Source organism: Mycteria americana, chromosome 2 (genome assembly GCF_035582795.1).
Source record: "Mycteria americana isolate JAX WOST 10 ecotype Jacksonville Zoo and Gardens chromosome 2, USCA_MyAme_1.0, whole genome shotgun sequence".
NCBI classification, from domain to species: Eukaryota; Metazoa; Chordata; class Aves; order Ciconiiformes; family Ciconiidae; genus Mycteria; species Mycteria americana.
Genome location: NC_134366.1, coordinates 57,777,760 through 57,792,097, shown reverse-complemented (window position 1 = coordinate 57,792,097; position 14,338 = coordinate 57,777,760). Strand labels below are relative to the sequence as shown.

At 45.0% G+C, this 14,338-nt stretch overlaps 1 protein-coding gene across 5 annotated transcripts in view; it reads right to left on the bottom strand.

Annotated features, from left to right (window-relative positions):
* The window catches only part of CDK13 (cyclin dependent kinase 13), a 47,386-nt gene extending 35,853 nt beyond the window's left edge, over nucleotides 1-11,533 (bottom strand). For 4 of the 5 annotated variants that reach the window (XM_075493569.1, XM_075493572.1, XM_075493573.1 and 1 more), the window contains exon 1: nucleotides 9,573-11,531. In XM_075493569.1, coding sequence (XP_075349684.1) covers nucleotides 9,573-10,798 — 1,226 coding nt within the window. In that variant the 5' untranslated portion in view covers nucleotides 10,799-11,531. Of the gene's footprint in view, nucleotides 1-9,572 lie in introns of all 5 variants that reach the window. The other variant, XM_075493571.1, reaches the window with a different exon arrangement.
* Between the last annotated feature and the right edge of the window lie 2,805 nt (nucleotides 11,534-14,338).

The following is a 14,338-nucleotide window of genomic DNA, read 5'->3' as shown; positions in this document are numbered from 1 at the left end:
AAGCCATCTAAAAATCATAGCAGGAAAACAACCTAGAATGAGGGTGGGGGGTGGGGAGGGAAATCTTAACAGTTAGAAAAGCAAACTTTTACTGTGCAAAAATACCATTTAATATGAATTATTTTTCATTCAATTTTTCAAAGAGATATCCTATTTTGCCTAGTAGTTTTGATTCAGTTCTTCATTAAAAACAAAAGGGAAAAAAACATAATTGAGGTGAATGGCATGAGAACAAGCAAAGTAGCCTAATCCACTGCTATCACACAGAAACATTATGAAATAAATGAAATTAAATGTGGGAGTTTTAATCCATTTTACCATGCTAAGAATAGCAAGGGTATTCACCAGATTTACAAGTATTCTCTTGACTAAAGTTTGATGGAAATCTATTTTTCTTGAGTATATAATTTGAAGGGGAAGAAAAAGTATAATCAGGATAAAAAATTGTATTCATCAGCTGGACAAAAAAAAGTATCAAGTAATAGTAAAAATAAGACTTCTTGGAGATACAAGAACTTCAGAGTTCAAAAGATAGTACCAATATATGGAGGCTGCCAAAACTTTAAAGAAAAAAAGAAAAACAAAAGCCAACTACAATCATTATGGTCAGGATTATCCACCCCTATGTCAAATTTGATTTTAGTAACAATTAAATTAATTCAGTTTTTAATTATGAACACAAGAAATTACTTTTCAATGCTTCAACTGAACAAATATTTAATACGGTACAATGATGTTCCTATTTTGTGTGCAATATAGACTGATTTCCAAATTTACACTGTTTTCTTGCATTATAAAATGTCGTCTTTCTAAAGCAACATAAAAATTCATTGAGATAACTCAAGATTATGCAGGAGTGATTCAAAACAATGTGTAAGTGCGCACACTGTACACTAGAGCACAAGCTTCAAAATTCTATAGGTAAAACTGAAATTGATCCAAATGGCTAGAGACCCTTGGAGGGGGTGGGGGGGGTGTCAAACCCCACATAAGGAAAAGTCTTGGAAACTAACACAGTTCAATTCTATGCCAGGAAGCAGGTTTTATAGAATTTTCTGGCACAGCAGGATAACAAAGACAGATTAATAATAATAAGAAGAAGAATGATGGGGTTTTTTATACTTTAATTTTAAAAAGCTGCACAATTCTGTTCTCTGACTTTTAAACCAAAATCTGAGGTTTTGGTTCTCTTTGGTAAAGAGATATTAATGTCCATTAAAAACCAAATAAAAACATAATATTGGTCAGAAAAATTCCCTTGAAAACTCACTTCTGCTCCATTATGTTGCTGAAGTTATTTTTCTCATTATTACTTTGGAAATCTAAGTACTAAATCCCATAGAAAATTTTCAGAGGCTTGGCCAAACTGGAGTAAAAGTAAAAAAGTACAAAGTTCCATAATACAGAGTTATGATGGGGTAGTAGGAAGAAAAAGGAAGGCTGAGACTATCCAGACAATACATACACTTCAAATTATAGGCCAGAGCTCTCCTCACACTGTTATCTCACTTTCTGAGAGGAATTATTACCTCAAGCAGAGGTATACTGCTACAGATCCGTACCGGCTATAGAATCAGTATAATTATATTTCTCCAGCATCAAGCACAAGCTAATAAGTCCCATTAGCCCTAAACTGACTCCTATAAACGACACATCATTTGCGAGGATGTCACTGACCTGTCTTGGAAAACATCTGCTTGCACGTCTTGTTCCTAGATGAGCTATTTTAAACTGACACTTGCTCCATTTACCTGTAGAACACAGCCTCCATCCCAAGGACCTCACTGCAATCTGCCTTACCTGTATTCTTTTTGTAAAACTTAAAACATGCCCTAAAGGTCTCAAAATCAGTTATATTTCTTTCATAAGTACAATTTCTGGTTTTGGTTGGGTTTTTTTTCTGTTGATCTTTTTTTTTTTTTTTTTTTTTGCAAGGTGCCTAATATAAAGTAATCTATATCACAAAAAGAAATATGGACGTAATTCCACATGCACTAGAAAAGAGCAGTAGCAGCTTAAAATACTACAGTCACTGAGACACCATGCCTGATCGTAAGCCTGTTTCCATTCCACTTTGGTTCAAAATAGAACAGGTTCATTTAATCACTACTAAGGATGAAATGAGAAAATCTGTTCAAATTAGTGACTGCAAATGCTCACCTGATCAGCCACCACAACTTGGTGGGTAAGAGACAGTTTTGAAAAGCTGGGGCAAAAAATAACCTAAATCTTTATACCTTCTTCAAAAACAAACATGAAAGGGAGCCACGCATGGACAGTGGTTGGTCAAGTGGTCAAGACAGTCTGGGATATGAACATGGATTTATGCAAGCTCAACAAGAAACCACCATCCTTCACCCCAGGTTTCACAACTCAAATGACTATAGCATAACTTTCTCGCGTCAGAATTGCATCCATGTGGGAGACAGCAAATACACATGCACACAAATATTTAAGTTTCAGTTCCAGTACATACTATAGCCCTTAACAGCAGATCAGAATGATAGTGGCCTAGTTATGATATATGTTGACTAAGTATAATCTCTGCACTGGTTTAATTTTTTCCAGAAGTTTTCCACTATTTAATTTTATGTCAGCAGAAAAAATTTATGTTGCATTACATAGTGCACGTCTGTGCTAATAATAAACTACAATTTCCTTTGGCATCCCAAAGACCTTTGCAAGAATCCCTTGCTGTACCTTGTCCACTGGGCTAGATCCAAAAGAGTTACAGCAAAAACATTAACACTTGCAACTAAACAGACAAATGCTGAACCCTAAGTAAAAGGCAGCTTTGCCAAAGTGCTAGTTATTCAAATTACAATGATAAAATCTGGTGTTTTCATAAGCCTAACGATCTTTTCAAATATTCAACTATCACTTTCTTTCATCAGCATTAGTTCAAAAGTCCCAAGAGAACCTTCCAGGCTAGACAAAACTTATGTACAAGTTTCCATCTATAAAAATGGCACAAACCAAAACTATGGATATTTACAAGCTTTCCCTCAGAAGCGTATACAGAACTCTTGAGAGTGGAGAAGTATTGCCTTACAATAAAACCAGACAATTCACTCTGTTCAGAGCTAGTGCTCGTTTGACATAAAAGATGAAGTCGCAGCAGCACAGAAATGGTCTCACACAATAGCCAGTGTCTGCCATTTAACAGGACACTAACATTTTACTGGGACCCTGAAAAAACACCAGGAGAGACATCTGAAATATACAGTACTCTCTAAATCTTCCAACAGACTTCTATTAAACGTGTGTGCATGCATGCATACACACATATATAAAATGCCTTATCCGACATTCATTTGCCACCAATTATTTAATCTTTAATTAGGAGTTTGTTTTTAACACAGTAAACAGGAAGAAAAGAACAGTGGCTACAACTGCACAGAACTGTGTTGCAAATAGCAAACTTTTTTTGCCCATGCCTGGAGAGATCAGGAAGTGTACTAAATCTAAGGGCCACATCCAAACCTCCCAAACCAAAAGCACCAGCATCTGCTGGTAACACACATGGGGAGAGACTACAAAGAAGCCCCTATTTCAGGTAAGTTTCTTCTGATGCTTCTTCCTATTTGCACCCAGAAGTTCTGCCTCATTTACAAGTACCTTTGCCATGCTTAGCCATTAACAGTCTTCTACGAGCATCTGGAATTCAATTCACACAGGTCTGTATCCCTACAGAGAATAACTGCCAGACTTCATGACATTCATAAAATCACTTCTGAACCATATACAAGATTTCAATGTTTTTATACATGGAGGGGAAAACAAAAAGAGAAAAAGAAAACTGATTTGCCTAAAAACCATAAGTATCAGTAGGACTAGCCTGCATTAGAACTAAGAAGTTCTTTACATAAAGCTGCTTTTTTTATTCCCCAGACACAGCAACAAAGAAGACTAGGAGCACAACTAGATTAGCTGCAAAGGGAAATTGAAGTAATTACATAATGTTATGTGTAGCTATAAAATAAAACCAGAAAAAATAGTTCAAGACATTATCTACAAAACACGTATGAGATGAAGCAGATTTAAAGAAACTGCCAGAGGAAGAAAGCGCTAGTAAGGAAGTCACCCTGAAACCAAAACTCAGCACTGCTTTCCTCCATTTTTCAGAGCAACAAAAAGAGTGCTCCCTCCCAAAATAATAAAAAATGTTGGTTTAGGTATCACAGTTTTTTATTTTTAATATTTTTTGCCTAGCACCCTAGATTTCATAAAACAAACCAGTATTTGCTTTTTCTCTGCTTAATTAATACAATGTACTTATTCACTGTATAAAAACCTACTTAAGATACAAAAGTGTTATTAGTTACAAGTTTCAAAACTGTTACAATGTTGTTCCTCCTTGCAAGGCAACATTCTATTGCACTTCAATTTATCTTATTGGTTAACTTATCAATTACCAAACAGTAGATTTATTAATGAATTTAAGAAAAAAAAGTCTACTTATGTAATATCACTTACATTCTCAAGCACAGAATGAAAGAATTCCAAATAGTAACTTAAAACTTGAAGTGCTATGTTTTACTATCTTGATATTTGAAAGCACAGAGGAAAAGAAAAAATAACAGTGTTACATGTGTCAGATTTCCAGGAAACAGGTCTCTCTCAGCTGAGATGTTTTTTCTTGCCATGTTTTCTAGGTGCTTCTTTCTTTCCCATTCCAATCCTCCTTTTATTTTAATAGAAAAAAGCATTACATTTTATTGACAGATCAGAACGGTCATGTGTTATCTTCTCATGTGTGTAAACTTGAAAACCTCTTTTCTTCTTAACCGCTTTAAGAGCAAGCTAAATCCAACATGAGAGTAGCCAGCTACGTGTGTTACTTAAGTGCAAACAATATTCTACTCTGAACATATCAGGGTCTACAGAGTTGAACAAGGGAACTGATTTTGTCAGTAACTTTCTGACAAGACATAACACAAAGGGATTCATGAGAATAAGAGTGGAAACACAAGAAACTGAACAGATGGAAGGGGGTTAAAACACCCACTGTAGCCCAGCACTTGCATTAACTACCAGTGAACGCTGCACTACTGACTAAGCACTGCCATCTTCCCCTGCATGGTAAGGTCATAGTGTATTTGAAGAGGGAGACCTAAATTTAATCAATTGGCTTCACCACAGATCTTCCAAGACATTTATAATCACTCAGTAACATAAACCACCCTGACAAACCATTCTAGTTCATAGTACAGCTTTTCTACGTTGCTTTACCAGGCAAACGTATAATTCATTTCTTCAAGCCATAACAGTAATAGTGCTCTCTCACTTGATACCTTATTAATTTTATTTGATTTCTCTAGCCCCTAGTTCAAGGTTATATTCTAAGCAGCTCTGCAACCAACCACCTACTCAGCTGCTTTGTACATGAAGACTACATAACTTGCCTTACTGATTCAAACCGTAAATCTTTAAAAGGATCTCCAATACATACAGCATAGGAATACTGAAAAATTCTGAACATTAATTTTGTTTGTTTCTTAAATCTGCCTTATAATCCTATGTTCTCAGATGAGAACTTTGCCTACAAAGAAATCAACCAGCAAAAAGTCAAGTAAATTCAAATGCTGTGTTCTAAACACAGTCAATTTTTTCAAATGAAGTCCCTTCCCACAGTAAGGAAAGCAGCAGCACAACAAGGAAAAGGAAAGGCACATCAACATGGTTGGGCAAAAGGCAAAGTCCACTGCCAAGTAACAAAACAAATCTTAACAAATTCAGAATATGTACTAGACTGAGAGCCTCAATACACACTGGAAAAATTAACTATTCCAAACAGTTAAAACCTACAGTTTCACATTTTAAATTCTGCAAAGTACAGTTTTACCAAACAAGATTAGAGAGCCTTATATAAAAAAAAAAAAAAAAAATCTATTTTCACCAAACAAGGGGAAGAATGTCTGAAAATCTCTCCTACTCCTTTAAGTCCAAAAGTAGCCAAGTTGCTGGATTCAAAGTTATTTTTGTATCAGCATATGAAACCATGTCTTCTCCATGAAGTAGGCATTTACTAGCTGAATATGTATTTTACCATTTTCCCTATGCTTCTTTTGGTTTTGCACATAAATGATCCGTATTTCGCAGAGCCTCACTACTACAGGCTAGCTACAGCTAGGGAATGAGATGGCTCTATAGTACCAATAAGAAAACTTGTGTTTTTCCTATAAGCAACATTCATGCACACGGTAGTACTATGCTAGTAGTGCCCCACCCACTTACTTTTATCTAGGCAGATGGGTAGGTGTATCCAAATTTGGAAAAAAGTGATTACTCATCTATACAGCTAACTGAATTAAATGTGTGATCACATAGCATATGACCTGACTGAAGTTACAAAAAATAGTTCTCTCCTTACAATTTCATCCTAAACTAGTTTCCACAGAGAGATTGTGTCTGCTTATTTTGTCAACCATGGGGTTTTCTTGTCCCCCCACCCTTTTTTCTTTTGATTTATTTTTTTTTAAATCCGGTCAGCTTATCAGTAGAGAAATAAATACCTCATACTTTTGGTATTATGAAAGAATTTCCATTTTGAAAATGTGCACGTGCTACTTTAGAACAGCTGTGTTACTATCCACAAGAAAATATACTAATACAAATCCACCAGCAGCAAGTAAGGAAGTTTTGTCCAACAAGTGGAAACAGCTCAATCAGTTTGCCCAAAACAGAGGCGTTTACTGCTATTATAATGGAAAAGGCAATTAGTCTACCATTCAAAGAGAATTTTCCAAGTGTGGAATGCATATCTAGAGTCTTTGCTTCCCTTCAAAACCCACCTCCAGCCAACATCATCAAAAGACAGTAGTCAGAGTCACTACTGCAATTCAAAACTCTTAACTCACAGCAATTGCACAGTTGCTGCAGCTTGAGAAAACCAGGGATTCAAATGAGTGAAGCTGACTTCACTTGTTTCCCTTCAACTGTTTACTAGAAGTTTCTCCCTAAGCAGCCCAGAGACCTAGATGAAAAAATCAGCACTCTAGACACATGAGCTTTCCAAGCATGCTAGAACCACTTCATTCTCATTTTCTACATACCAAAATAACAAGATAATTTATATAACATTACAGAAGACACATATATGAGATACAAAATGAAAAGAGCAAAAAGACTTGCAGCCTGGAATGCTCAGTCACATACAAAGTTCTTACTGTCTTGACACCATTATAGCTGGATACAAGCCCAGAATTAAGTCTTTAAATCATCCAGATGAAGACGACAGGTGCTGTAAGAAGCTGTTGCCTTCACAAAACTGTAATATTCTACCAAGTCTAAGGCCTCTATACTGTTATCTAAAACAACATAGCAAAAAAATTTCAGCATTTTGGGTGTAGTACCACAGAGTCAAGCAAAAAAAGCAATTGTGACACAGTTTTGAATGGCTAAAACAATTGTATAAATACCTTCCACCTTTATTTCCCCACCGCCACCGCAATACACATAATGCGTAATAGCTCTGTATGGGAGCAAAGAAACACTAGCTTGCATTTCTCCACACCAGGCAAACATTATGAACAACTGAGCTTATCGTCGTACTTCTGGTTTCTCTTGTTTTCTGTGAAAATGACATTTTTACAATGAATGCCGTATCAGGACAGACCGACCTTGCTTTCTACATACAGCAACCTCTTCTCTTCACCCAGCCATTCCAATTCCTCTCCAGTAAACCTGACAATCTGCATTTGTTAACAAAGCAATTTGTCTGTATGCAGGTAAAGATGGGATGCAAATTACAGTTTAACTGGAGGAAGGAAGGCATGAAGTCACAAAGCTAACTCCTGGAAACAGATCTGCAGCTCAAGGAAGATTTACACACTTACCACAGAGACAATACAAAAATCAGGAGATTTAAACTCTCATGCTTCAAACCATAGGCCCACTACCAACAGAAAAAAAGAAACACAACACTCCTACAAAACTTTGTTCTGTAACTATCCCCTATACAAGATATCCTGTACCTTCTACTACAGCCAGCATGTAAAACAGGATCCTAAACTAAGTGGACTGTCAATCTGACTAATACAGCTATTCTTAAGTGCAAATCTAGCATACATAATTTTGCTTGTCATTATTAGCTTTCTTACTCCAGGATATAAGCATCTACAGAAAATAATCTGACTCCTAGAGTGTTTAAGTCAAACTATGCACATAATATTCCCTCTATTCTACTATTCAAATCATCTTGAAAGAGTATCCTTAACCACTTGTTTACAGGCTCTGAGGGAACAACAACGACGACGACATGCTGTTTTTCAGAGCACTCACAGTGTTTGCTGCTTGAAACACCCTATTGTTTACAAAATTATTCCATACAACTGTACCTTAGAATAGTCACTATTTTTTTTCCATCTTTGTTCTATCCCTCTGAACAAAGTTTTGGACAGTTTTTCTACTTCACTCTTTAAACAGAAGTCGATGCACACCCAGGACAGCAGACCTTACCAACAGCCAGTCAAACACAGGAACAGCTTCGGCATCCTCACCAGAGAACAGTTCTCAGACAACCCACCAGGTAATGCTTTGTAAACAAAACTCTTGCCAATGGCACGGCAAATCACCTGATATATTTAAAACTGATGTCCAGATGTGAATTTAAGTAAGGCTATGAACAACGAGGCAACAGTAAGATTCCAATATGGGAAATAAAAATCTTCAGTTATAAATACATACTAAGCAAATTCCCAGCCGTTTTGCTGCAAGTTTAAGTATTTTTAAGAGCTTTAATTCTGCAACACTGTTTGTATATGATTAGAGAGATACAGCCCACATTTCCTCTCCATATAAAATTCAGAAAGTCACAGCAACGCTGACCTTTACATTCTGAGTTCCTACTAACTAACAGTAAGAAAATTATTTGCAAGCACACATCAAATATATACACATATATAAGCTTACTGGGAAAAGAACTTATGTATGTTTTCATAGGTTGTGTAAAGCATGAAAGACAATTTAACAAAACTTGACATTGGCTCCCTCTCCTAGCAAAACAGAAAGCCTAAGTCTTTCTATAGACCTCTCAAACCACCAATTGCCTGTCAGCTTGTTTGCTCTTTAGATTAGCGGGAATTAAACCAAACACAAATATATTTAACATGCATCCTTTTATACGGGGGAACAGGATACATAAAGTACCTGAGAATCTCCGTACTTCATAAGCAAAGATTTAAAAATCAAAAGTGGTCCTTCAGAAAACCTGCCCTCTGAGAAGCATCTTCATTCAATCACTCTCATCTGAAAATTTTCTCATGCCCTTTAATATTTAAAAAGCCTTTTTCCAGCTAGGTGGTCTCCCACGGAGAGAAACTAGCTGCAGGAGTGTTACAGGCACCTGCGTCTCCCTTTCTCCCCAAGACAAGACAGGAAGATCTTTGTATGTGTCCCACTCCCCTTTCCCCCACCCCAGCTTTCTGGCAGCAAGAGGGAGGGCTTTTGTTGCTAGATGCAAGCCTCTCTGGACGGCCCTCCAGCCCAGCCCCAGCCGTGACTCCTCTCCTCCACTGGCCAAGCCCCATCCCCATCCCTCGTCCCTCCTCCCCCCCGGGGCCCGGACTCACCGGATAACGGGGCTGTAGGGGCTCCGCGACCGGCGCCAACTGCTGTAGGGGCTGGGCGACACATCCCCGCCTCGCTCGTAGGAGCTGTGCCGGCTGTAGCTGGGGGAGCGGCGGCGGCTGTAGGGGCTGAGGGGCGAGCGGCCGCCCACCGGGCTGAGCGACTTGCGGCTCCGCTGGCTCTGCGAGGAGCGGTGCAGCGGGGGGCTGTCATCCCGGCCGGGGCTGGGGGACGAGCGCTGCCGCCGGTAGGCCTTGGGCTCGGGCTTGTCGTCTCGGTAGGCCTTCGGTGGGTCCTTGTAAGCCGAGGGCGGCTCCTTGGCCGCTTTAGTCCGGCTCCGGTGCGCTTTGCTCTCCCGCTCTTTCCTGCCGCTGCCGGGCGAGGCGAGGGAGCCCTTCCTGCGGCCGTCGCTGCCGCCGCCGCTGCTGCTCTTGAGTCCCTCCCGGTCCTGGCCCCCGGTGTGATTGTGGCGGCTGCGGGACTTGGAGGAGGACGAGGAGGCCTCGGGTCCCCCGCGGCCCGCCGACGCCCCCTCCTGCTGCGCCTTCTCCTCCCCCCGCCGGCGGTGCTCCCGGTGCCGCTCCTTGGAGCGGCCGCTGCTGCCGCGGTGCTCCCGGCGGGACCGGCTGCTCCGCTCCGCCTCGCCCCGCTGGCGCTGGGTCCCGCCGCCACCGCCCGAGGAGGAGGCCGGGCTCCCCCCGCCGCTGCCCGCGCCGCCGCCGCCGGCCGCGCCGCCGCCCACCAGCCCTTCGGACTGGGAGCTCACGTCGTCGTACTCCTCCACCAGCGTGCTCAGCCCCCCGCTACCGCGCCGCTTCTCCGCCTCCTGGGTCCCGCCGCCGCCGCCGCCGCCCCCGCGGCCCCGCCGCCGCTTGTGCCGGGAGCCCGAGCGCCGCTTGCCCCGCGGCCTCTTCCGCTCCCCCCCGTCCCCGCAGCAGGAGGAGGCGCCGGTAGCCGCCAGGAAGAGCAGGGACTGCGGCGGCAGCGGCGGCTGCAGGAGCTGGGGCTGCAGGAGGGGCGGCTGCAGGAGCGGGAAGAGCAGCGGGTGAGGGGCCGGCGGCGGGGGGGGAGGCTGCGGCTGGGCCGCGAAGCGCTTCCGTCTCCGGTGATGCAGCCGCTTCTTGTCGGCCGCCGCCTCCACCGCCGAGCTGCTGCCGCCGCCGCCGCCGCTCCCCCAGCCCCGGCTTCCCCCGCTCCCGCCGGCCGCCGCGTCCGAGGTGCTCGGCATCGAGCTCACTCACGGCCGAGGACGAGGACGCGGCCTAGGGAATCCGCCGCCGCCACCACCGCCCTCAGGGCGCTGCCGGCGCCATGGAGACCCGGCGCCGCGCAGACACACGGGGACACCCGCCGGCCGGCACCGGGGCCTCGCTCGCTCCCTCGCTCCCCGGCCGGCTGCCGGGGCCCGGCCCGCCTCGCAGCCCACCCGGCCGCGCCGCGTCACATGGGGCCGCGCCGCCACATAGGGGGTCGCGCCGCCCGCGTTCGGGCCGGGGTCGGGGCCGCCGCCGGGGCTGGGGGCGGGCGCTGGCCGGCGCGGCGGCGGCGGAGCGGCGGGAGCCTCCCGCGGGCTCGGCGCGGCCTCCCGCAACGCGGAAGTGTCTCCTGGCGGCGGCCTCCTCACTCCATCCCGGGCCGCGGCTGCCTCGTCCGGCGCCGGGCGGCGCTGCGCGGGGGTGCGGACGCCGGGCGCGGGCCGCGGGGCCGCCGCCTCCTCCCTCACCCGCTCCCCGGCCGGGCGGCGGAGTCAGGCCGTGCCGGGCCGCCTCCGGGCGGGGTGTCCGAGGCGGCGCGCGGCCCTGCGCTGGCCCCAAGCCCGCTTACCCTGCCCGGCGGATCCCAGGTGCCCGGTCCCGAGTCGCCGGCGGCCGGGAGCGCTCGCGCGGCCTCCGCGCTGCGCGCGGGTGACACACGCATACACACGCACCGGGGACACGGCCCGGCGGCGCGCAGCGCATGCGCGGGGCCGGCGGCAGAAGGGGGGCCGCGCCCCGCCAATCGGGCGCGAGGCTGCCGCCCTCGCCCGCATGCCCGGAGCCGGGAGAGCCGCCCCGCTCTCGCGAGACCTCACCCCTCCCCCTGCCGGGCGGCTCTCGCGAGATCCCGCTGCTCGCGGTCACTGCGCCGCGCTCGCCCGCGGGCGGAGGGAAGGGGCGCTTCCGGGCGCGGGGGTCAAAGGTCGCTTCCGGCGGGACGGGAGCGGCGAGCGGAGCCCTGAGTCCGGGCTGCCCGCCCGCCCCTCCGGGGCTTCGCCCTTCTTCTCCGCCCCGGCGGTCTCTGGAGGCCGGAGCTGGAGCGGCGGAGGCGCTCGGGGAGGGCGCTGTGTCAGGCCGCGGGCGGATGGGCAGAGGAGGAAGGGGGGCGGTGGGCGAGGCGTCCTGGGCAGCAGGTGGTCTTTCTCCGCTGAGGGATGGCGGATCTTGGGGCGCTCCTCCCCGGGGTGCGCGGCGCGGAGGCGGCTTAAGGCCGCGGTGCTTCTACAGCGGGGAACACTGGCTGGCGTGTGCTCACGGTGTGCGGGCACGGCAGCCCAGCCGCTGATGGGTGCCGCAAAGAGCTCAGGTTAAAATTTCTAGCGCTCAGGCCATGTATACTTCACTTGTACGTACCCATTTAAGTTTTACGTGTATTTATAAATACCTGCTCAAGCCAAAAAATACTTTATTGTGGCCCCACACCTGCCCCATTCAGATCATATGCATGAGCAGTGTAGCAGGAATTTCATTCTGCCTTACTGCACAAAGTGTGTTCATGTTTTCCTAGTGGCTTTCGGTTAAAAATGCTGTAGTAGAATGTAAATTGCCTGTAGAAACTATAAGAAACTGGCAGAAAAACACACAAGCTCAAGCTTTCCACCTTCCCCCAATTTGCAGTGTTAGTGTCCTAAGAGCTTTCTGTGGTTGAAATCAGCATTAAAAGCATGAAAGCCTATAAAGCTCCAAGAACTGACTCCAAAACCTAAGAGCAAAATGCTGTGGCAGAGAGAATATCAAGTTTGCAGGGGGCTTTATTCATTATATGAAGAAGTGAGAACAACCATGGTTTTAAACATTTTTACAAAACAAGGTATTTAAGAGTTTTGCGTGTCTTTCTACACCGAAAGATGTAACACAGGTCACCTGAGAAGACAAAATTCAGCAGAGGAGAGCTATTGAAATTTACTTGAAAGTGAATTGTGTTTGAAGAGAAAGATCTATTTCAGCTACAAATGTGCAGAAAGGCTTCCGCCACACCTGATAGGAAGTAGCTCTAAACTCTCCACTAGCTAGCTAAAGCATAAATTCCTGCCCAATTACTAATTTTCATGCAAAGGATGTAATTTAATAACAAAGTTTTAATTCCATTTGGTAGCAAGCCTGTTTTCCTCTACTCAAGCGGAACACAAGCAAATATCCAACTCGTGCCCGCCCCACCTTACGTGATACCACACGGTGATAACAGCAAGGGTACGTCCCTCCGAGGCCTCATATGAAATCTGGGGCCAGAGCAGAACTGCAGCAAGCAGAATTGCATGCCATCTTGAGATCTGCAGGTTGAGAAGTGATGGATGAAGACATTTCAAAGAAAGAGCCAAAGTATTCACCTACTGGCTTGTGTAAGCATAGCGGGACCACTAAAATGTCATTTATAAATTTCTCCCTTAAGTGAAATTGACTGAAAATTTAGTATTTATAATACTCTAATAAAGTAAGGCAACTTGGGCAATACATTTGTAATTTTCAGTCGAGCCAATTCACACATAGGCTATCAGCTCACCAGAATTTACAGCATGGTTAAGTGAGATGAGAGAACAATTACACATTTCATTTTCAGGCCCTTCTCTCAAATGTTTGGAGTCTGAAAGGGAAGCGAAAAAAACCACAAACTCACAGGTGAAGGACAAAATTATTTTTCCTCTTAGATAAAGGCAGTGGGTTAAATGCAAGGTTTAGCGATGCATGCAAGAAGATGTAAACAGACTGCAAAGAAAGGTTTCCTTCCTGCTAACAAACTGCTTGGTCATTGCTATTGTTCATGATCAGCAGAGTTGCTAAAGAGGTGTTAAAAAGTGAACGTGTGTTGGAGTATGTTGTTTCCTCAGCGATTCAGTGAAGAGCAGCAATAAGAGGAGACCTAATGAAATACCCAGTTTGCTAAAGTTGCCTTGTGTCGGACTTTTTCATAACGCTTGTTCTCTGTTTGAAAGTCTGCTTCGGTGGGAACTGCCCGAGCCACACAAAGATGTTTCTAGGCCACAGACATAGGACTGGGGTTGACTCCACAAGATCCTCTCTGCTAGAGCTCTCCCAGCAGTTCTCCTCTCTTTTTCCAGAGAGCAAAGAAAAAAATGCCTTTATTCAGTCTGAGGAACTGTTTGAAGGCATTGCAGGAATACAGGACTGCAGGGGAAATAGGATCACTGCAGTTCCTTTCGTATGAATATCTGTCTGAGGTTATGAGCAGGTGGATGAATGTTAAATCTTGTGCTAGTTGCTGACAAAGCATGTGATAAACCACTCATTTTTCCCCACAGAAGCCAGCGCGCTACTGTCACGCAACCCTGCCGCAAGTCTAAGTGAATTTAAGTGCTGGTGCATGGTATTACTAAAGCAATTCCAACTGACTACATCCTCTGTCTGATTGCTGTTAACAGCAAGAGGCATAAGGCAGATTTAGGATTACCATCTCTATGTCCTTTGTTTTACTTGAAAAGTCAATAATGCAGAGAATCTCACGTGAGCAGGTCTCCTCTCTGTGCTGCTTTGTTCCAGAGCAACACCTGTAATTT